The 23,377-nt window shown below is 43.8% G+C and overlaps 1 protein-coding gene across 1 annotated transcript in view; it reads left to right on the top strand.

Moving 5' to 3' along the window:
- plxnc1 (plexin C1) overlaps positions 1 to 23,377 on the top strand; it is a 100,528-nt gene that overhangs the window by 7,079 nt on the left and 70,072 nt on the right. The window contains exons 2-3 of the mRNA XM_084330751.1: positions 7,719 to 7,856; positions 21,273 to 21,407. Coding sequence (XP_084186877.1) covers positions 7,719 to 7,856; positions 21,273 to 21,407 — 273 coding nt within the window. The remainder of the gene's footprint in view (positions 1 to 7,718; positions 7,857 to 21,272; positions 21,408 to 23,377) is intronic.

Genomic DNA, 23,377 nt, shown 5'->3' with positions numbered 1-23,377 from the left:
CCCCCTGGTGTACTGCTCCAGAAAATACAAACAGTCTTGATAACTGCATGTTACCTCTTCAACACAATGTTCAAATGTCCTAACAAAGGAAATGAAGTGCAATGTATCACCATCAAATACGGTTATATCTCTTTTTGGTAAAGTAGATAACATTTGCTGTTGAATGAGCAATGTGGTGAGTTCATTCTGCCTTTGCATGATTCCACAAATGGCATCCTGGTCCACTGTATTTTGCACTGCAGCATTCTGTGTAGACTGTCGTTCCTGTGCAGCTACTGACCTACGAGGTGCAGCAGTGGAGGCTGTGAAAGCGTTTTGAGACTGATGCTTTAGAGTAGTGGTGAGAGACGTCCCAGTGTTTGGTTGCCACTGTGGCATGAGTAGTATCCTTTGCTTGTGGAATTCCATTATGTTGTACTTTCTCCTGAAAGTGTGTGTGCATATTCACCTTTGGTCGCACATCATATGTGGAAAAGATAGTTGGCGCTCTTGAGCCTTGATCCGAAATCAGGGTGTTCTCCTTCGGCACAAATGCAGTTGCCTGTAGGTTGAATTGAGGTCTCAGCTCTTTAATAGATTTGCTCAGGTAGGAATTCATTCCATCTGAAAGGGCCTTTCCTCCAACAGCACTGCCTTCCAGCACAGAAAGTCTTGCAGTAACAACAGCCATTTGTGTATCAAGCTCCAGTTGCTCCTTAACACTTTGATCGCCATGGTTAAATTCATAATTTACCATCCCTCGCCATCTCTATTTGTCTATGGAGAAGTTCCCCTTCTTTGCAGGGCTATAACTTTTTAAATTGTATTGCTAAATTGACATTATTATGGCCCATTCAATGTCCTATATCTATTGTTCAGGGTGTAGCAACGTTATACTTTTTAATTCACATATTCATACTAAAATACGGTCTAAAGTATAAGTATGTTTTTAACGTTTTCTGCAGCTTTCTCCAGAACTTGATTTATAGCCCCAAATGCATTATATTGATGATTAAATACAGTTTGATAGCGATCGGTGCCAGATAAAAAATTTCAACTGGAGGTGGTTCTAGAAGTTACTACTTATCATCTGATGTTGACCGGATGGGCGGGGGGTCGTTTATAATTCCGTGGGCAACGTTAGATGATTCATCTGGTGTGGGTGATATGATCATCAGAGCAGTTTATATCGAACACGGTAATAATAAACGCTGAAACTTACCCCAGTCTCCTCGGGCCGTTGGGCGATCAGCTTGGAGTAGACAGTTTTCTATTATGGGATGTTGATCTAGATGAACCATTTCCAGGTTGTATAATACTATATACGTCCAAATAACGTTGTTTATTGAGTTAGGGCGAGCGATTGATTATCCAGTGTGTCGAGATGGAGTCCTGCTAACGATCGTGAGTAACGGGCGAAATATGGGTGAGCACTTCCTGTTTGGCGCGTCACTTCCTGTTGGGCGATCTGCAGTATATCTCAGGTCCCCGGAGGAGAAATATGATTTCGATCACAGATTTTTGAAATATTGATATCAAAGACGTGTTACGGCGTCTTCGGCAGAATGAGCATGGCGGGCAATGACGAGTTTCGGCATTTCCGGCGATTAAAGTGTTAACTTTTCTGAGTTTCTCTTGTTCCTGTCTGAGTTTCTCCTCTTGTGCCTCTATTTCATGTTTCCTTTGCAGAGCAGCGGTTTGCTCCATTAAAGCTGCTTTCTCTGCCATGGCATTTAAGCGTGCAGAAGCAGTACTAGAAACTGATGCTCTACTGGCATTGCTTCTTCTGCTTGACCTTTTACTAGACACATTAGACGCACTGTCTCCAGCTTTAATTTCCTCATGCAAATCAGATTTCATTTTTTCCAATTCAGCATTATCATCATTGTCCTGAAAAATCCCATATTCGCTCAACCATGTTGACACTTCATTTACAAATGTATCATTTGTTTCCTTTGTTGCATAAAACCATTCGTCCTGCTTTCTCTGCGTATCCTCAGTTGTAGGACACTCAGTCATCAATGTATTATGTGCCTCAGAGGCAACTTGACATAGAGCTTTGAACTGTTTTAGACTTTGGTGCACAAGATTTACATTGTCGTTGGAAACTAGAAGAGTGATGATTTTCCTTTTCTTTTTTTAAAACTTTATTTTTTAGCGTTTATCGCTTTTCTGGTCAAGCATGACCGACAGAAACAGGATGTAGAGCAGGGGAAGACATTCTGATAAATGACGGCGGGTCCGGGAATCGAACTCGTGTCCACCAGATCCGTGACGAGCACGGTTTTCCCCGACGCAGAAATAGCGCTGAGATATGCGGTGACTCGGTGAGCTACTGGAGCTCCCTGATGATTTTCCTTTTCAATTTCCTTGCTTGTGTACAATATGCATTTCTGTCCGTTTGGAGCCTTTCAATCATAATAGATAATCCCTTTAAAGAAGGCTTTCTTATTCTTGGCTCACAAACATTTTGCCCTTCTGTGGGCTCCACACTATCATGACGTGAATCCATTTTCGATAATACGTACAGTCTCTTTAGTGAAAAAAAAGTCAATACAATAATAACAAACTTTCAACGCTGCTGCTCCATTAGCAAGCAACCCATACGGGATACACTAACCCGTCCTCCTTTGGTTTGCTATCTCGGGATGATGATCCTTATCCAGAAGCAGCATTCCAAGCCAGGTTCCAAAGTCCTCCATTGTCCAAGTAAGATCGGGTTTTTACTTGTGTAGCGACTATCCTGATGTCCTGGTAGACGCCCGGTTGGGTGCGGGGATTCCTCGTCTTTGACGCGCAATTTAGAAAATACACAATGTCGAGTCTGTGTCACCTGCCGTTGGGTGAAGTTCCCATTTAATTGAAGTATTTAGCATAATACACGTGATGAGCCAAACAATAATTACTTCATAATGCTGTTAATAATACTTAAACCGAGCGAGGGTACGTGCGTGTGTTCATGCGGTAAAAACCGTGAGATCTCTCCGTCACCCATACCTAGATACATTGATTGACATAGCCTACACCTGTGCCTTTATTCAAAACCTATGCGCTCCGTGCTGCCACCCAGTGCTCCGTGCTGCCACCCAGTGCTCCGTGCTGCCACCCAGTGATGAACTTAACAAACTACAAACTAAGCACAAAAACCATCAAATAGCTCCTACAGTAGGTATATAGAAGGATTACAATAATACAGGTATATTCAGATGGATATTTATATATATATTAAGGCTGACAATATATTCAAATATTTAATCTGATTAATCGCATGATTGTCCATAGTTTAAAAAAAAATTAAATATTTTATTTATAGCATTTTTAGCTTTTTTGGTCAATGCAGGACCTTTTGGCCACGCAGGACCGACAGCGGCCATGCAGGACCGAGAGAGGGTGAAATGGGAGGGCAAGGGCATATGGCCACCGGGTCGCCTGTAGCTGTTCCGCAACCGTTCCTACTTCCGGGGTAGGCCTGATTGGCCCCGACAGGCACGTGACCCGCCGTGGCCACGCCCCGCGGCAGCCCCAGGAGCAAGCGCGCTACTGCTGGAGTTCGCTTCGCCTTTCACATCGCTGCCGTTGGCGAAAGCAGGATGAGAGGCGAGAGCGTAGATTTCGCTGTGTATCATTTAATCATTTAACATTTGAAAGGCATACATTGTTGTCATACAGAAGTACAGAATAGAGAAACGTTTACTGTACCCCGCAGACATAAGCGTCTCACAGGGCTGAGCTGTGCACGGCTTTAGTCTCACTCGAGTGAGGAAGACCGCTGGTTCTCCAACATACAGCGGTGTGCTCTTCAGAATGTACCGGGAGAAACGTTTACTGTACCCTGCAGACATAAGCGTCTCACAGGGCTGAGCTGTGCACGGCTTTAGTCTCACTCGAGTGAGGAAGACCGCTGGTTCTCCAACATGCGATGTGAAAGGCGAAGCGAACTCCAGCAGTAGCGTGCTTGCTCCTGGGGCTGCCGCGGGGCGTGGCCGCGGCGGGTCACGTGCCTGTCGGGGCCAATCAGGCCTACCCCGGAAGTAGGAACGGTTGCGGAACAGCTACAGGCCACCGGGTCGGGGAATCGAACCCGGGGTGACCGCTTCGCGACTCAGCGCGCTATGTGGTGTGCTACTGGAGCGCCCCATGATTGTCCATAGTTAACTCGCCATTAATCGCAAATTAATTGCATATTTTTTATCTGTTCTAAATCTACCTTAACTCATTGACCGCCACACTGTTTTCCCATCTCTACTCAATGGCGCCAGCGTTATTGACCATTTTAGCGATGTTTGCAGACCCATCGTGTGTTCTGTATTATTTATTGCTATGGAGATAATAGTATATATGGCTCATTTGACAGACATTGTTCATAGTCCAACACTGACTAACCAGTTAATCTCTACATACTTTAGTTTGTGCGCTATTCCATGCTAAACATCGCCCCTTTCCAAAATAATCCAGTCTTTTTTCATAGATCGCGAGATATGACGCGTTATATGCATTATGCCCAAATCGTTCGGGTTGCTCGCCTGAAACCCCAAATACTTCCAAATCAAAGGTATATACCATATACATATGTGTCTTCACAAAATCATCAAGGGGGGGGGGGGGGGTCGTCTTACCCCGTAACTGCGATCGTTACCAAAAGCATGTTTTAGGTCCGGTAAAATACGACACTGTGATCGGCACAAAAGCATGTTTTAGGTTTAAAAAAAAAGACCAGCAGGTTACCTAAAATAGACCTTACCTCAGTCAGAAGGTACTCCAAAATGAATAAATCCCAGTCGTCCCATGGCGATTGCAATTACTTGTGTATATTGGGCATGGCTATCGTACAGGAAAGAATAGGTCTGATGCACCAAATCTCAGACCGATTGCTATGTCCTGATCCACTCCGAGGCGTAAGCAGCCGGAGGTAACTCAGTACTGGAAGACAACTGATATCCCCAGTTCAAAAGATAGGTGATACTGCCACCTGGCAGGATTCTATCGTCATTGCAATTTTAACATAGGCAGCGGTGCAAGGGAGATACAGGGAGGTCCGCGCAAGTGTTTAGAATTGGGATCAAAGGGAAAAGATCAAAACCCGAGAAATCTCGGGTATGGCGCTCAACCGTTGGCCGTTGGCGACGGAACCAGAGATATGTCGGGTTTGGCGCAGAAAGAGTTAAATGGATCTTTTTCAAGTTTTAATACTCTTATCAACATGAGTCAACAAATGCTTTTTTTATGCAGCCATTTAACACAAAAGGATGACCCTCATGCAGGACTCACACCCAGTGTTAATTTTGTCAGCTATTTTAATCTAATTTTAGTCTTAGTCATGTGTCAAATGCTCCTTTTTCGTTTTTAATCATATTTAGTCACCTTCATTTATTTTTCTTTTAGTCAACTACAGGTCTGAGCATTTTAGTCAGTTTTAGTCTCGATTTTGTCTTTTTTTTTTTAGTCTAGATTTAGTCGCAGAAAACGGATGACATTTTTGTCTAGTTTTCGTTAATGAAAAAAAAGGCATTTTATTCTCTTGTAATGCAATTCTATGTAGCACTACAGTCAGTCAAATTCACATTAATTTCTATTGGGATCATAGATTCATGTAGACTCCCCACTCCCCCCATAACGTAATGAGTTAAAGATGTAAACAGTTAAAGACCCTCACCAGTCTTAAAATAACAAACGGTAAAGTGAACCGAACGTTTCCACAGAAGCAGACATGACCCCTGGTTGTACAAAAATTATATATATAACCATATAGAGCATAGAAGTGCTCCACATATATACACAATAAGACATAATCAAACCACTCATTTATTATGGTAATTTGTTACGCGTTGGGTGTTGACAGTGTTAACGCTGTCGAGACACTGCCTGGCACAAGCTATAATTGTTATCCACCCAAGGGCCGTCTACTATTAACCAACCTAAAACATGTCAGCCATTATTGTAGCTTGCATGTCAAAAACACTAGGCTAACGGGCTCAACAACCTAGCTCAAAATAACCTGCTAGCCTAAAATACGAACTTGGGGCAAACAAAGCCCAGCTAGCTTATTGCAACACAGTTTTCCAGCCACATGCACATGGTGCACCTAGCTCAACCGAACAGTCCGATGGTCACAAATGGAGGAACTCACCCGACCTAGTTGGCTTCAATAGTGTCTGTTATCCTTCAACCATGAACTATTGTAATTAAAATGTATTTGGCTTATAGCCAGTGTTAATTTAGTCAGCTATTTTAATCTTAGTTTTAGTCTTAGTCATGTGTCAAATGCTCCTTTTTCATTTTCATCATATTTAGTCACCTTCATTTATTTTTCATTTGAGTCTTGGTCAGTTTTAGTCAACTACAGGTCTGAGCATTTTAGTCTTAGTCAGTTTTAGTCTCGATTTTGTCTTTTTTGTTTTAGTCTAGATTTAGTCAGGGGAAAAAGCTTCGTTGACGACCATATATAGTCATCATTTTCGTTGACAAAATTAACAGTGCTCACACCCCCCGCCCCCCCCCTCTCTCTCTCTCACACACACTCTCCCAGCTCTATTTCTCTCTTGCCCCTTCCTCATCTCTCTCTCTCTCTCTCTCTCTCTCTCTCTCTCTCTCTCTCTCTCTCTCTCTCTCTCTCTCTCTCTCTCTCTCTCTCTCTCTCTCTCTCTCTCTCTCTCACACACACCTTGAGTCAGAAACAAACATAGTATCAATGAGAGTATCAATAATACACCTGAGTGAAGTCTAGTTAAAAATATATATATATTTCTTTTAAACATTAATCGTGCATTAAAAGCTCGATGATATCCGCTATCAGCACCGGCGGGTCTCTGCTGTCTGTCATGAATAATGATCCCAATCTGCCTTATTCATGTCGGGGCTGTGTCTATTCTTTTACCAACGGATTTCCAGTTCCGCATTCGCGTTCTGCGATGTGATTGGCCACTGACGTTTCTTAGGCGACTCTTTCGAAGTTGGTTAAGGTTGGAATATGGAATCAGGGCTGGTGTTCTATCGCCCTGCTCTAAGACAAACTCTAACCTTAACCAACTTCGAAAGAGTGCCTAAGCTTAACCGGTGAAAGAAAGAGGCATCACACGATTGGCGCTACCAGAAACGTCAGTGGCCAATCAGAGCGCAGAACGCGAACGCGGAACTGGAAATCCGTTGGTAAAAGTATTCAGGCGTCGGGGCTGGGATGTGGAGATGCAAGTTTTGACTTTTTATTGCTGTTTTTACCTCAAACGGAAAACCTCAAACTCTTATGAAGAGGAAAAAAAATACTCAAGATTAGCCACTTGCAGACGGCAGGGTGTGACGTACTGTATATTTTAGTTGATGAAATATTTTTGTTGACTAAATATTTTAGTTGATGAAATATGTTTTCATTTCAGTGTCACAGTATGACATCGATCTCCAAAATAAGAAAACATTTTAAATTATTTGGGGCCTCTAGTGACGAGGGGCCTCCAAAAGGCCTCGAGTGACGAGGGGCCTCCAAAAAAAATTATTTCTTTTGGCCCCTCGTCACTAGAGGCCCACGGGCCGCGGCCCGGACGGCCCGGTCGTTAATCCGGCCCTGGATATGTGTGAGATTATTTGTGAGAAATAATGAGTTTTGAGAAATTGTTCAGTCCTAGTGCTGTTTAAATCAGGGTCAAGAAAAGAGGCCGGAGTTTGAGATAAGTCAATTGCCAAATCTGGTCTCTTTATTCAATAATGTGTGTGTGTGTGTGTGTGTGTGTGTGTGTGTGCGCTAACAGGTGCCCAGACCGGTACCCAGAGTCCTGACAGCAAAGAGAGTGTTGTTCACACACAGCTCCATGTCCTCAGTGCTGGCCGTGAGACAGAAGTCCTGGGTGGTGTTCTTCATCGGGACAGGAGACGGACAACTCATTAAGGTCTGTGTCTAGTCTACTGCTGCCGTCTAGACCGCTGTGGTAGAAGCTGTCCCCCCACCCTCCCCCGCCCCTCCTTTGTCTTCCACCCGCAGTCCCCCCCGTCTCAGCCTCCTATCTAAATCACCCCCTCCCACCTGGTTACCTGGGCCCACCCCTTCCTGTCGTGTATAAATATCGCCGTACGCGGTCGGTGACTCTGGGAGCTCATTTCGGGATCCCCCCTGTCCAGGGACCCGTTGGGTCTTCTTAACCCTTTCACTGCCACACTACAGAAGGTTAACCCTTTACTATCACACTACCGACTGTTACCGTCGGTAGTGTGATAGTAAAGGGTTAACCTTCTGTAGTGTGGCAGTGAAAGGGTTAACCTTCTGTGTATTGTCACAGTGAAAGGGTTAACCGTTTGGTAGTGCGGCAGTGAAAGGGTTAAGCCAAATCTCCTGTTTTTAACCTAATAAATTAGTAAGAACCGACTCCTTGACCAGCGAAATATTGCCCCCGACATCCACGACACTAGTTAGGTACTAGTTAGCGCCATGATGCGTCATGATCCTGGCTAGGGATGTAGCGAAGGGAAATATAAACATTAAACTGGACTTTGAAGAGGTCTTTATTATTCTTTGCACACATTGCAATATAGTCATGCAGCGACACACACATGCGATGGGTGACACACAGGAAATGCATTTAACAAATAAATGTTTTTTTAAAAAGATTTGAAATGTCCTCTCTGCGCTTGATCCATCCCGTCGTCCTCTGGTATGGTAGGCTTGGGTTTGTGCTCTCCATTGCATTTCTTTTAAACTTGCTAGGCAACCTTTAAAAATCCACACAGCTTGTGTACCACGACAACTGTGGTACACAAGCTAAAAACATGATGATACAACTGGCTAGTGGAGACCGGACAGGCCACAGCACGGCTAAACCCTGGCTAGTGTGGGGCGGCGTGGCTCAGGGGTAGAGCGGGTCGTCCAATGATCGAAGGGTTGGTGGTTCGAATCCCGCTCAAGCCCATGTCCATCCCACTGCCGTTGTGTCCTTGGGCAAGACACTTAACCTACTTGCCTCGTATGAATGTGTATGGGCAGCTCTGGCTGCAATTGTAGCTTACCACCACCGGTATGACTGTGTATATGAACGAATAATGGATTCTGTGAAGCGCTCTGAGTCAGAGAAGAGCGCTATATAAATCCAAGTCATTATTATTATTATTATTATTAGTGGAGACCAGACAGGCCACAGCACGGCTAAACCCTGGCTAGTGGAGACCAGACATTAGTTTGAATAATCATGAAGACACATGTTCCTGGTCACGGACCCCATCAGCACTACTACTCTGGGAGGCTTTGTGAAGATAGGCCCAGGAGTGTTAATGTAAATAGCCTGCATTTTTATAGCGCTTTTTTATCCAAATCACAATCTGAGTGCATAGTAGTATAGACATACATTTATTTATCTATTTATTTATTTATTTTAAGTATAGATATGTATTATATATTTGGTGGCTATGTGGCGTAGTGGGCAAGGCGCTCGCCACGAATGAGGGAGATGCTGGGCTTGCCTGTTCGAGCCCAGTGCTCCACATTGCTTTCAGTTTAGCTGGTCGTTCATACTAATACACATTGGCCGTATTAGGGGGTGGGAAACTGATGGGTGGGGATCGGGCGTTGTGGACAGCGACTCCTACAGGTCGGTTGGTGCGCCTGCGGAGTAGAATCAGGAAGTGTCGGGGGCAGCATGAGCCTCCCACGCGTTACTCCTCGCCACTGAGAGATCGAGCTGCGCAGGTGAAAAGATGCGACTGCTGTTACCTCAAGTACCGGAGGGGACTTGTGCTATGTATGACTTAGTCCACATTGCAGCCGGCTTGTGGGAGGCAAGAAACAGCGTTCGTGACAGGGGAGGGTTGAATTGGATGATACGAAATTGGGATGGGAGAAAAATATAGAAAAATGGGAGAAAAAGTGGATAAAAAAAAGATATGTATTATATATTTTTTAATTTATTTTATTTTATATAAAAGTGTATTTTTAGTAGACGGTGGAAGATTGGGCGGGTTTCAGCTGTCCTGACTCTTGACTGGTGGGAAGTTGCAGAATGAGGACGGAGGATAGCCTGCTTCACTTCGATGACCCTCCCAGGAGCCAGAATAGGAGTGGGTTTCAGGCGGCCAGAAGATTCAGAGCATTATGTGTCTTGAGGGTGTGTAGTTGGAGACCATTGACGGGCAATGGGAAGCCAGTGCAGCTCTCGGAGAAGTGGGGTGACGTGGGCTGACTTTGGTAGATTGGAGATCAGGCGGGCCGCTGCGTTCTGTAGGAGTTGAAGCACCTTGGTGGCACAAGCCGGAGAATCAGCTAGCAGTGCATTGCAGTAGGGCTGCACGATTTGGGGAAATAATCTAATTGCGATTTTTTTTGACAGATATTGCGATTAAATTTGCGATTATAATAAAAAAAATTAAGCAGCCCCACAGAGGTTCGGGACACAGAGCCTGAAAATTTATCTTTTTACCTGGGAATCGATACTGGTACCCAACGGTACCTTTTTTTTTCTGTACTTTACTCTCCCTCTCTGAAGTCTAAACTTCACAACACACAATCTAAAACCCCTTACCTCCCTCTCCCAAACCGTTCCTACAACAATAACAACAACTTACAAAGGAGATCTTGTATCTCAATGGGACTTCCTGGTTAAATAAATAAAAAAATTTAAAGAAAAAGAAAGAAAAGAAAAGATGTTGCGTTTATTTATTTTTTTGCGTTTTGCTAATTGCATCATTTAAAATCACGATTTTGATTTAAAATCGATTAATCGTTCAGCCCTAGATTGCAGTAGTCGAGGCGAGACATGACTGTTGATTGCAGGAGGAGTTAAGTGGCTTCTTTTGCTCAGAAAGAATCTGCAGGTTCTGGTTGTTGAGGCGATGTGAGCAGAGAAGTCCAGCTGGTCGTCAACGACCACACCTAGGTTCTTGGTGGTCGGGACGGAGCCACAGCTACGTTCTCCACTGTAATCGAAAGGTTGGTCAATGGGGAGGATTCGACTGGCAAGTGAAGTAGCTCCGTTTTGCTCTGGTTCAGTTTGAGATGATGGCTCGTTATTAACATGGAAATGTCGGACAGGCAGGCTGAAAACCGCTCAGGGGTATCTGAGGGAGGAAAGAAGAGGAAGAGTTGAGTGTCATCGGCATAGCAGTGGTATGAGAAGGCATGAGAGGTCATAATGTTTCCCAGAGATTTGGTGTAGAGAGAGAAGAGGAGGGGTCCAAGGACCGAGCCCTGGGGGACACCTGTTTGTAGGGGACGGGGGGCTGACAGGGTACCTCTCCATGACACTTGGTAGGAGCGGTCGTTGAGGGAGGATGACAGCCATGCCAGCGCAGAACCTACTACTCTCATTTCTGGAAGATGACAGATGTGAGATGTGAGGAGGATCTGATGGTTGACTGTGTCAAAGGCTGCTGACAGGTCCAGGAGAATCAGGACAGAGAAGAGGCCTTTCGCTCTTGCTATGGGAAGAGCTTCTGTGACCGCTATGAGGGCCATCTCTGTGGAGTGACCAGTCCTGAAGCCTGATTGATTTGGGTCTAGGAGGTCCTTCTGTAAGAGATAATCAGTAAGTTGGTTGGATACAGCACATTCAAGTGATTTAGAAAGGAAGGAGAGAAGAGTGACAGGGCGGTAGTTATCTATGACGGTGGGGTTCAGGGTTGGTTTTTTGATGAGCGGTGTGACTCTGGCTTGTTTTAGGGAACCACCCCAGAGTTGAGAGAGGAGTTGATGGTTGCAGTCAGGAATGGGAGGTGTGATGGTCCGGAGGAGTGGGGAGGTATCAGGTCCAGCTGGCATGTAGTGGGACGGTTCGACGCCACCAGTGTCAGAACTTTGGAGGGGGGAGAAAGATGAGGTTCCTGTTTCAGCACTTGGAGTGCGCAGGGATTGGGAGAAGCAGCTGCGGATGTTCTCTACCTTTTTCTCAAAGAAGGTGGCAATGGACTATATAGAATGGACTATAATACCCAGTTTGTTGTATTGTTGCTTGATGTTATATGCCAACATTATGGGAAATGCGCTTACTGTCTTCTCCAGAGTCAGGCAAGACGATAGATATACATTTCTATCTTTCTAAATACCAATTTCAAATTAATTGAAGCAGATACGGATCAGCTAGCCTAGCTGATGGCCAAAAACACCTGTCCTGGGGCTTTTTAAGCATATATAGGCTAGCTGATTCGTATCTGCTTCCATTCATTTGTGCTAAGCTAGGGCTAGCTCACAGCCGGATAGCTTTCTACTGAGCACAGAGAGTGGAAATTGGTATCCATATTCTGTCTGACTCTGGAGAAAACCGTAGGCACATTTCCCATAATGTTAGATTCAAGATTCAAGATTCCAGAGTTTATTCATCACATACTTACCAGGGCATACAGTGAAAGGCGGTTGGCCATGCCCGCTACGATTGTGCAAAAATACAATAGTAATAATAGTAAATAGTAATAAAATAAGTAGAATAGGCATGATAAAATGGACATGTTAATAAATCACTTAAAGGCACTATGTACACTACTATGCAATATACAGTTTTTACTTCTATGTCCCTATGCTATACTTGCTGTTACTAACTATACTATGCAATAATCACAACAAGTTCTTTTCTTAATGTGTCCTTTTTTCCCTTCCTTTAAAGTGTCCTTTTCTTGTGTGTTTAAAGTGACCTGTGGTGCGCTTGTGTGTGAGCGAGTGCAGAATGTTGTGTTGTGTCAGCATGTTCCTGTAAGACAGCCATCTAAACAACATGCTCAAACTGTGACACTGTGAAGAAATGCACACAGAGCCGACGACACGACTCACCGGCCAGTCCTTCCTTTTATTTAGTCAAACCTCACTAGACACAGAGAGGAAGTTGGTATCTATGGTATCGACTCTGGAGAAGACCGTGAGCACAATTCCCATAACGTTGGCATGTTCCTTTAATTGGATGAAATGACAAACTTTTACTAACATTAAATCTTAAACTGCTGCCGGGCGGCTACGTGGCGTAGTGGGCAAGGCGCTCGCCACGAATGCGGAGACGCTGGGCTCGCCTGTTCGAGCCCAGCGCTCCACATTGCTTTCAGTTTAGCTGGTCGTTCATACTAATACACATTGGCCGTATTAGGGGGTGGGAAACTGATGGGTGGGGATCGGGCGTTGTGGACAGCGACTCCTACAGGTCGGTTGGTGCGCCTGCGCAGTAGAATCAGGAAGTGTCGGGGGCAGCGTGAGCCTCCCACGCGTTACTCCTCGCCACTGAGAGATCGAGCTGCACAGGTGAAAAGATGCGACTGCTGTTACCTCAAGTACCGGAGGGGACTTGTGCTATGTATGACTTAGTCCACATTGCAGCCGGCTTGTGGGAGGCAAGAAACAGCGTTCGTGACAGGGGAGGGTTGAATTGGATGATACGAAATTGGGATGGGAGAAAAATATAGAAAATGGGAGAAAAAGTGGATAAAAAAAATCTTAAACTGCTGCCAAAATTTACATGAATGGGATATACTTTAATATCCAGTTGGTTGTATTGTTGCCTGATGTTAATTATCAACTTCCTGTCATTCACCATCTGTGGAGCATACAGGATACTGCTTTCTGTTGTTAGAAACACTGTTGTAATACTACTACTACTACTACTACTACTACTACTACTACTACTACTACTACTACTACTACTACTACTACTACTACTAATAATAAAAACTTTATTTGTATAGCATCTTTCATACAGGAATTGCAGCCCTGTGCTTCACAGCAGTAATGTAGACATAACATTATTTTTTTATTATTATAAAAATTATATATAGAAATAATAGAAAATAGACAGAATAAAAGCATTGCATAAAGTGCAGGCAGAATTAAAGCAGTGCAATAAAATAGCTATCATTTACTGTACAATAATCACAGTTTGGATGTAATGAGTGTATTAAAAGGCTAAGGTGAAGAGGTACGTTTTTAACTTGCTTTTGGAAACATGTAGTGATCTAGCCTCCCTAATGTCCATAATGTAGGCTACCCTTTATCCCTTTATCGCCTTCAAGATAACAGAATAACAGCAATCTTGAGGCTCTTTACCAGTGCTGGTTCTCTCAAAAACATAACTCACATGATAAGGGGGGGGGGGGGGGGGGGGGATATTAGCCCGGGGGGGGGGGGAGATTATCTCCACAGAATCTCTCTAGTCTCTAGTGCACAACAGGCTCCTTCATGCCTGAGTTTTCTTTTGCCACAATCTAAAATAAATCCCAGAAATTCCCCTGTCGTATTCCTTATAACACAACGTGGCTTTTGTATCCATTCCATGACCAAGTATCACATTAACCGTTAATTAAGCTCCATCTTGTGTCTTGCTTTTGTCAAGGGGGGGGGGCGGTGACGCAACACAGCTAATGCTACAGGGTACAGACAGACGTATTGATGGGAAAATAATGCAGACATTATAATAATAATAACGTTATTTGTATAGCACCTTAGTGCGATAAAATAGTTAGTGAAATAGAATAGACAGCAATAATGCAGTGCAATAAAATAGTTCAATGAAATAAAATAGCCCTCATTTACAGTACAATAATCACAGTGTTGATGTAATTAGTCTAGGTGGCACAACAGAGCAGCGTATCGCTCTAAACAGAATAGAATAATGCTGAATTACTGTTTAACAGTTTAAAACCGTCTTTACCCACTTTCATCCCCATTTGATATCCACACAGTTTAAAACCTTAAGTCACCCACATCCCCATTAAAAAGAGACATTGATGAATGAATGGTCTTTTCTGTTGGTCCGTGTCTGCGCCAGTTAGTGTCAATCACGTTGCACGACTGTAGCCTGAAGCACAAAGGCGCGAGTGGTCGGCCGAATGGTTCGTTAAAACCCGATAGGAAGAACACAGTGTCTGGTCTGTCATGGGTTATAAGAGCCTAATTGAATATAGGCCTACTGCACGCGGGGTAATGGTAATATGATCAGTGACTGAGACCACCTCCGTCAAATAACCGCGGAACAAGGTGTCTCTGGCAGCGTGCGTCCTCGCCGTGTGTCCTTGGCCTGCATCCTCAGTAGGGCTGACCTCGACTAGTCGAATAGTCAATCGAAAGGAGCTGTAGTCGACTGCCAACCTCTTAGTCGAATGCAAACAAAATTAAATATTATAATATGATTTCTTTTTTATAAATGTTTTTATTATCATTTCCAATGAGCAAAGAGGCCTAAAAGTAGGGATGCACCGACATTTCGGCACCGAAAGTTTTCGGCAGAAAATGGCAAAAAATGGCCTTTCGGCTTTCGGCGGAAAGAGTTTTTTCACCGAAAATATATCACCGAAACACAACGTGTTGTTGTGATGATGTCGCGTTGTCGGGAGTCGCGCTGTTTCTATGTAAACTCTGCGCGCAACGCGTCCAATAAATGCGTCTTTAACATGCTTTATATCCTTATTTACTATATGCCGCGGTTAATCACTGAGTGATCTAATATGCATATTATTCGCGTGTTGTTGTGATGATGTTGCGCTGTCGGGAGTCGCGCTGTTTCTATGTAAACTCTGCGCGCAACGCGTCCAATAAATGCGTCTTTAACATGCTTTATATCCTTATTTACTATATGCCGCGGTTAATCACTGAGTGATCTAATATGCATATTATTCAGAGCGAGAGGGGGGGGGGGTTGTGTTTCTCACATTGACGCTGTCTGTCTGTCGCGCGTCTACTGTGCCGAGTCAAGCGAGCACATTCAGCTGGGGACTAGAAAGGTGCGCTCAGTAGAGCACAGATGTCCGCTGCGCAGCCAGAGAAAAGATAGAATTAATGTACTGTATGCATTCAGAAGTGCTGAATAAATGTTTTATGGACCCATAATAGTGATTATTTATTATTTAAGTAAAGTTTTGCCATAATCATATATTTTTCCATAATCATAATGTTCCACAACATTGGTAAAAAAAAATTCTATTCTATGAATCATTTTCGGCCTTTCGGTTTTCGGCCAACTGTTTTCTATTTTCGGTATCTGTTTTGGCCAAGAATTTCCCATTCGGTGCATCTCTACCTAAAAGCATGGCTAACGCTAATGGCGCGCATACCAGCGAGGCTAACTGCCTAAGAAAACGGGCACAGAGGCACTGCAAGAGGATTTCACCCATCTAATATAACACACTAGACAAATATTAAGATGTATCCATCAGTGGACATCTTAGTGGCTTTTATCCAAAGAGACTTACTGTACAAGTTGTGTATAACAAGTCAGCAGGAAGGAAGGGTACAACTCGGGCAGCTAGGGGTCAGTCATATTAGCATAGTTCAAGTTCAAGTTTCTTTATTAGTTGTCATACAGAAGTACAGAATACTTTTATACAAAATGCTTCTTTCTGTTACGCTCCAGAGACTGTGCTAGACAAAAAAGATAAGTATAAAATAAAATAAGTATAGCAAGTAAAAAAAACGAAGTCACGTACATAGACACAAGTGTTCAGTATGTACATATGTACAATGTTCAATGCAGAGTAGAAGTAACTGAGTTACCATACAATATACTAATATACAATCTACTATATAGTGCAAAGCAGAAATGGGATGAGGTACAATTTAGGTACAATTTACAGTAAGGTGTACTGAGGTATGGGTTGTAGTGCAAATTCTTTTCCAATAAATATAAAGTGTGTTTAGGTGTTCTAAAGTGTGTAGAGTGGGTGCTGCAGTGAGTTGCTTGTTTAACACTTTGGCTGCCGGAAGACGTTTTTAGGCGTCCTTCCCCGCCATGCTCAAGTTGCCGAAGACGCCGTAACTCGTCTTTGATATCAATATTTCAAAAATCTGTGATCGAAATCATATTTTCTTTCCGGAGCCCTGAGATGTACTGGTGAGCTCCCATCAACTGTTTAACGGTTCGAGAGCGCCATCTGGTGGCCGATCGGCAGATCGGCCAAGAGGGAGGGGCTCGCCAAACAGGAAGTGCTCATCCTATGTGCTCCGGGCACTCGCGATCGGTAGCCGGACTCCATCTCAACACACTGGATGATCAATCGCTCGCCCTAACTCAATAAAAAACGTTATTTGGACGTATATAGTATTATACAACCTGAAAATGGTTCATCTGGATAAACATCCCATAATCGAAAACGGTCTACACCACGCTGATCGTCCAACGGCGCGAGGAAGATACGGTAAGATTCAGCGTTATTTTTGAACGTGTTCAATATAAACTGCTCTGATGAACATATGACCCACACTAGATGAATGATATAACGCTGCCCACGGAATTATAAACGTTCCCCCGCCCATCCGGTCAACATCAGATGATACGTAGAAACTTCTAGAAGTACGTCCAATTGAAATTTTTTATATCGCGCCGATTGCCATCAAACTGTATTTCATCATCAATATAATGCATTTGGGGCTATAGATCACGTTCTGGAGAAAGCTGCAGAAAGAGATGAAAACATACTTATACATTAGACCATATTTTACTATGAATATGTGAATGAAAAAGTTTAACGTTGCTACACAATGAACAATACATATAGGACTTTGAATGGGCCATAATAATGGCAATTTAGCAATAGAATTTAAAAAGTTATAGCCCTGCAAAGAAGGGGTACTTATCCATAGACAAATAGAGCTGGCAACCTATGGTATATCATGAATTTAGCCTTAGGCAATCAAAGTGTTAAAGTGAGTGTGTGCGTGTGGATGTGTGTGCTGTGAGTGCATTTGATAGTTGTTGCATAGTGTTATTGTTCGTTGAGCAACCTGATGGCCTGGGGATAGAAGCTTCTTCTGAGTCTTTCTGTGCTTGCCATGAGACTCCGGTATCGCTTGCCTGACCGCAGCAGTTCAAAGAGGCAGTTGTTTGGGTGGCTGGAGTCTTTGATAATTCTCTTAGCCTTACCCATGCACCGCTTGTTGTAAATGTTCTGGAGAGTGGGAAGCCCCCTTCCAATTGTGCGCTCGGCTGAACGGGCCACTCTCTGTAGTCTGCTACGGTCTTGTGCGGTGCTATTCCCAAACGAGGAGGTGATATTGCCAGTCAGGATGCTCTCTATTGTACATGAGTAGAAGTTCTTAAGGATCTTCTGACTGACTTGAAACTTCCTTAGGCGCCTGAGGAAGTAGAGGCGTTGCCGTGCCTTCTTCACAACACTGTCAATGTGTGTGGTCCATGTCAAGTCCTCGGATATGTGGACTCCGAGGTACTTAAAACTGTTCACTCTCTCAACCGGTGCCCCATCGATGCTGAGGGGGCTGTAGTCCCTGACCCCCGACCTCCTAAAGTCCACAATCATCTCCTTTGTTTTGCTGATGTTCAGGGAGAGGCTGTTCTCTTGACACCATCCCGCCAGGACCTTGACCTCTTCCAGGTAGGCCCTCTCGTCGTTTGCAGAGATCAGGCCCACCACTACTGTGTCGTCAGCAAATTTGATGATTGTGTTGTTGTTCCGCTGTGCCACACAGTCATGTGTGTACAGGGAGTAGAGGAGGGGACTCAGAACACAGCCCTGGGGGGCCCCTATGTTGAGGGTGATGGATGAGGAGGTGCAGTTGCCTGCTCTCACCACCTGGGGTCTGCCCATCAGGAAGTCCAAGACCCACTGGCAGAGGTCATAGTTCAAGCCCAGGTCCCTGAGCTTGGCTATGAGTTTGGAGGGGACTATGGTATTGAATGCTGAGCTGTAGTCGATGAACAGCATTCTCACATAGTTCCCCTGTCTCTTGTCCAGGTGTGATGCTGCTGTGTGCAGCACATGGGCTATGGCGTCCTCCGTGGACCTGTTGGGGCGGTATGCAAATTGCAGGGGGTCCAGGTTGATGGGGAGAGAGGAGCAGATGTAGCCCTTTACTAGCTTCTCAAAGCACTTCATGGCTATAGAGGTGAGAGCTACAGGGCGGTAGTCGTTGAGGCAAGCAGGCTTGGATTTTTTGGGTACAGGGATGATAGTGGACTTCTTCAGACAGGTGGGGATGACAGCCTGTTCCAAGGACAGGTTAAATATGTCAGTGAATACCGGGGCCAGTTGGTCGGCACAGACTTTTAGGACGCGGCCGGGGATGCCGTCCGGTCCTGCTGCCTTCCTGATATTCACTTTCTTAAAGGTCCTCCTCACCTCATGTTCTGTTACCCTGAACACTGAGTCTCCCTCAGCAGCCCCCCCCCCCTTTCCATTGCAGTGGCTTGTAGGCTGGTGTAGTAGGTAGTAGTATAGACATATTAGCGTAGTAGGTAGTAATATAGACAGTAGTATAGCATAGTAAGTAGTAGTATAGACATATTAGCATAGTAGGTAGTAGTATAGACATATTAGCATAGTAGGTAGTAATATAGACAGTAGTATAGCATAGTAAGTAGTAGTATAGACATATTAGCATAGTAGGTAGTAGTATAGACATATTAGCATAGTAGGTAGTAATATAGACTGTAGTATAGCATAGTAAGTAGTAATATAGACATATTATATATATTATTATATTATTTGTTTATATACATTGCGTACAGCTTGTGTTATATTACGTTTTATTGTATTTTCTTTTTCTTGTGGCCATCTTGGTCTATATGTCATTTGTCAAGTAATTTGTCAAGTATATTATTATTATATACTTATTGTTTATGTGTCTTGTAAGCCCATATGGGCTGGGCATACACCTGTATGTAAGACACGAAAATAAAAAAACATCAAATCAAATCAGTATAGCATAGTAAGTAGTAGTATAGACATATTAGCATAGTAGGTAGTAGTATAGACGGTAGTATAGCATAGTAAGTAGTAATATAGACATATTAGCATAGTAGGTAGTAATATAGGCAAGGACGATTATTTAGTAGCAAAGTGCATAAAAGTAAAAGAAGGTTAGTAGTTAAAAAAGGGTAAAAACAAACGAAGAAACCAATGATTTTGTCGTGGATTACCGTGGCAGTGACCGAAGCTTCAAGTTTCAAGTTCAAGTTTTTCAAGTTTGTTTATTATGTCATAATAAAATACAGAATACTTTACGATGAAATGCTTGTTTCTGTATGAGCCCCTGAGAGTGTGCTTCATACAGTAAAAACAAAAGTAAGTAAGTAAGTAAGTAAGTAAAAAAATAAATACCGGTAATAATAAAGTGATTAAGAAGTGAGTAAAAAGTAAGTAAAGGAATGTTCAGTCAATATACTGTGACGAATCCGGTGAGGACCAGACTTGTCATGGTTCAAATACAAACAAATTCAAAAGGTCCACACAAGAGCAACATCAATCAATAAGAATATTTATTGAAAGGGCGACTACGTGGCGTAGTGGGCAAGGCGCTCGCCACGAAATGCTGGAGACGCTGGGCTAGTCAGTTCGAGCCCAGCGCTCCACAATTGCTTTCAGTTTAGCTGGTCGTCCGTACTAATACACATTGGCCGTATTAGGGGGTGGGAAACTGATGGGTGGGGATCGGGCGTTGTGGACAGCGACTCCTACAGGTCGGTTGGTGCGCCTGCGCAGTAGAATCAGGAAGTGTCGGGGGCAGCGTGAGCCTCCCACGCGTTACTCCTCGCCACTGAGAGATCGAGCTGCGCAGGTGAAAAGATGCAACTGCTGTTACCTTAAGTACCGGAGGGGACGTGTGCTATGTCTGACTTAGTCCACATTGCAGCCGGCTTGTGGGAGGCAAGAAACAGCGTCCGTGACAGGGGAGGGTTGAATTGGATGATACGAAATTGGGATGGGAGAAAATATAGAAAATGGGAGAAAAAGTGGATAAAAAAAAAAAAAATTTATTGAATTAAGGCAAAAATCCAGTTTGATAAGCAAGAGAATGGTCATAGGCAGTCCGGTGGTCAAAAACACAAAACAGACTCGCCGACAGAAAAAGGGATTGTTCAATACTCAGGGTAGTCATCCGGTCCAGGGTCAGTACACAAGGGAGAATCTCAGCCAGTCCAGGGTCCAGTACACAAAGAACACCTACTCGCTTTCCTCTCACCTCTCACTACCTCTCACCGTTACAACTCTGAATACTCAATCTCTCTCTCTCTCAACAACACAACTCTAACTCCTTACTCCTTACGATCAACTCACTCCTCTCTATCTCAGTGTTAATGTACTGTGTGGGATTTGGTGTGTGTCAACTAATTATGTGCAGGTGAATTCTATCAGTACTAATCAGCTAGTGTGTGTCGGGAGTGTGTGCATGTGTGTGACTAATGCTGTGTAGGTGAATTCTATCAGTACTAATCAGCTACCTAAGTGACTCTAATCCTTCCGTGACAGACATATCTCCCATCCTTCACATATCCCAAGGAGGGGGGGAGGAGATCTGTCACAATACAGAGTAAAATGAGTAACAAAGCATTGGAGTTCAGCCCTGTTAAAGACTGTGTAGAAGACGGTGTTCAAATGGGGTTGTCTTGTCTTCTTAATGTCAGCTCTCCGTGGACAAGGCCAACAAGACCACCTGTCCTAAAGTGCTCTACATGGACAGTGATGACCGCAGAGTGTTACCCAAGATGCACCTGGACCCAGTGGACAGGAAGCATGTGTACGTGGTATTGAAAAACCAGGTGAGAACTAGCATGTAATACTAGTTACTATAGCAAGTTTCAAGTTTGTTTATCAATTATCACAATAAAATACACATATTTTACGGTGAAATGCTTGGTTTTGTATGAGCCCCTGAGAGTGTGCTTCATACAGTAAAAAAAAAGTAAGTAAGGAGGAATATACAATATACATATATACAATATACAGTACAATATACAATCTAAAGTACAACCTAGGTACAATCTAAGTACAGTGAGTAAAAATGAGTAAACAGTTAGGTACAATGCAGAAAATGAGGTACAAAACTTTGAGGTAAGGTGCAAATGAGGTATGAATGTAGTGCAAATCTCTTTAATAATAGATGCATATAATGTAGTGATAAAGTGTCTAAAGTGAGTGTTAAGGTGAGTGTTTGTTTAAAAGTGAGTGTGTGCATGTGGATGTGTGTGCAATGAGTGTAGATGATGGGTTGTTACATGGAGTCATTGAGCATCCTGATGGCCTGGGGATAGAAGCTCCTAGTCTACGAACAGGTCGAAAAGTACCTAGCGGAAAAAAATCTAATCTACGAATTCCAATCTGGCTTCAGAACATCCCACTCCACTGACACATGCCTTCTCTATTTGAATGACCACATCAAACAAGAGGTGGACGCAGGCAAATACTGCGGCATGGTCATGCTGGACCTACAAAAGGCCTTTGACACGGTCAATCACTCCATTCTGATTGACAAGCTAAAAGCAATTGGTTTTGATAGTCTATCAGTGAGCTGGATGCAATCCTACCTTGAGGGGAGGGAACAGATGGTGGAGGTAAACGGTACCCTATCCCCCCCCCTCACAGTGAGCTGTGGTGTTCCACAAGGAAGCATACTAGGACCGCTACTGTTCCTAATTTATGCAAATGACATGTCGTCAGCTTGTGACTGCAACTTGTTCCTGTTTGCGGACGACTCAGCCCTGCTGGTCTCTGACAAGAACAAGTTACAGGTTGAAAAAACCCTCAGCTTGGAACTAGGCAGAATCTGCATATGGCTCGCTGATAACAAACTATCATTACACATGGGCAAAACAGAGTCCATTCTCTTCGGTTCAAATAACAAACTCAGCAAGACCGACGGCTTCTCAGTTACAGTGGGTGACAATATTGTAACAAGGAAAGATGAAATTACCTACCTGGGTTCCATCCTAGAGGCTAATCTCTCCTGTGACAAAATGGCATCCAATGTAATAAAAAAAAGTCAACCAACGAACTCGATTCTTGTACCGGATCTCCTCTCTGGTAAACAAGAATACCCTGAAGACTCTGGCAGGAGCACTCATTCAGGGGTACTACGACTATGCTTGCACCTCATGGTACCAAAGCACCTCAAAGGCGCTAAAAACAAAATTACAAACATCTCAAAACAAACTGGTCAGACTACTGCTTGACCTTACTCCTAGAACCCACCTCACCCCTGCCCACTTTGACAACCTAGGATGGCTTAGAGTAGACGACAGAGTACAGCAACTTGCAATGGGCCTGGTCTACAAGATACACTACACGACCAAGGTACCCATGTACATGTCAAAATACTTCCCAAAGGTCAGTGAATACCACGATCACAACACCAGAGGGAGCTCCACAAATCATGTTAAACCCAGATTCGGCTCAAATAAGGGACTAAACACGTTTCGCAATTATGCCACATCAATGTGGAACGCCCTACCCAAAGCTGTAAAGGAATGTGGATCACTACCCACTTTCAAAACCTCTCTCAAGGGACACCTACGGGAGACTGCAATTCAACACTGGCCCCTGTAAATATCCTAACCCAACCCCCTCCAATGTACAGTCATTTACCTAGTATGGTTTTGTCAATAGTCCAATGTACAATTTTGTTTGTTTGTACAGTGTCTCCCCCCCCCCCCCCCTCAATGTACAGTTTTGCTTGTTTATACAGTGTGCCCCCCCCCCCCCAACCACCTCCAATGTAAATTACCCAGTATGG

The sequence above is a fragment of the Notolepis coatsorum genome, assembly GCF_963971535.1.
Source record: "Notolepis coatsorum genome assembly, chromosome: 15".
NCBI classification, from domain to species: Eukaryota; Metazoa; Chordata; class Actinopteri; order Aulopiformes; family Paralepididae; genus Notolepis; species Notolepis coatsorum.
The sequence above is the reverse complement of the archived record's forward strand: the minus strand, read 5'-3'. Positions and strand labels throughout refer to the sequence as shown.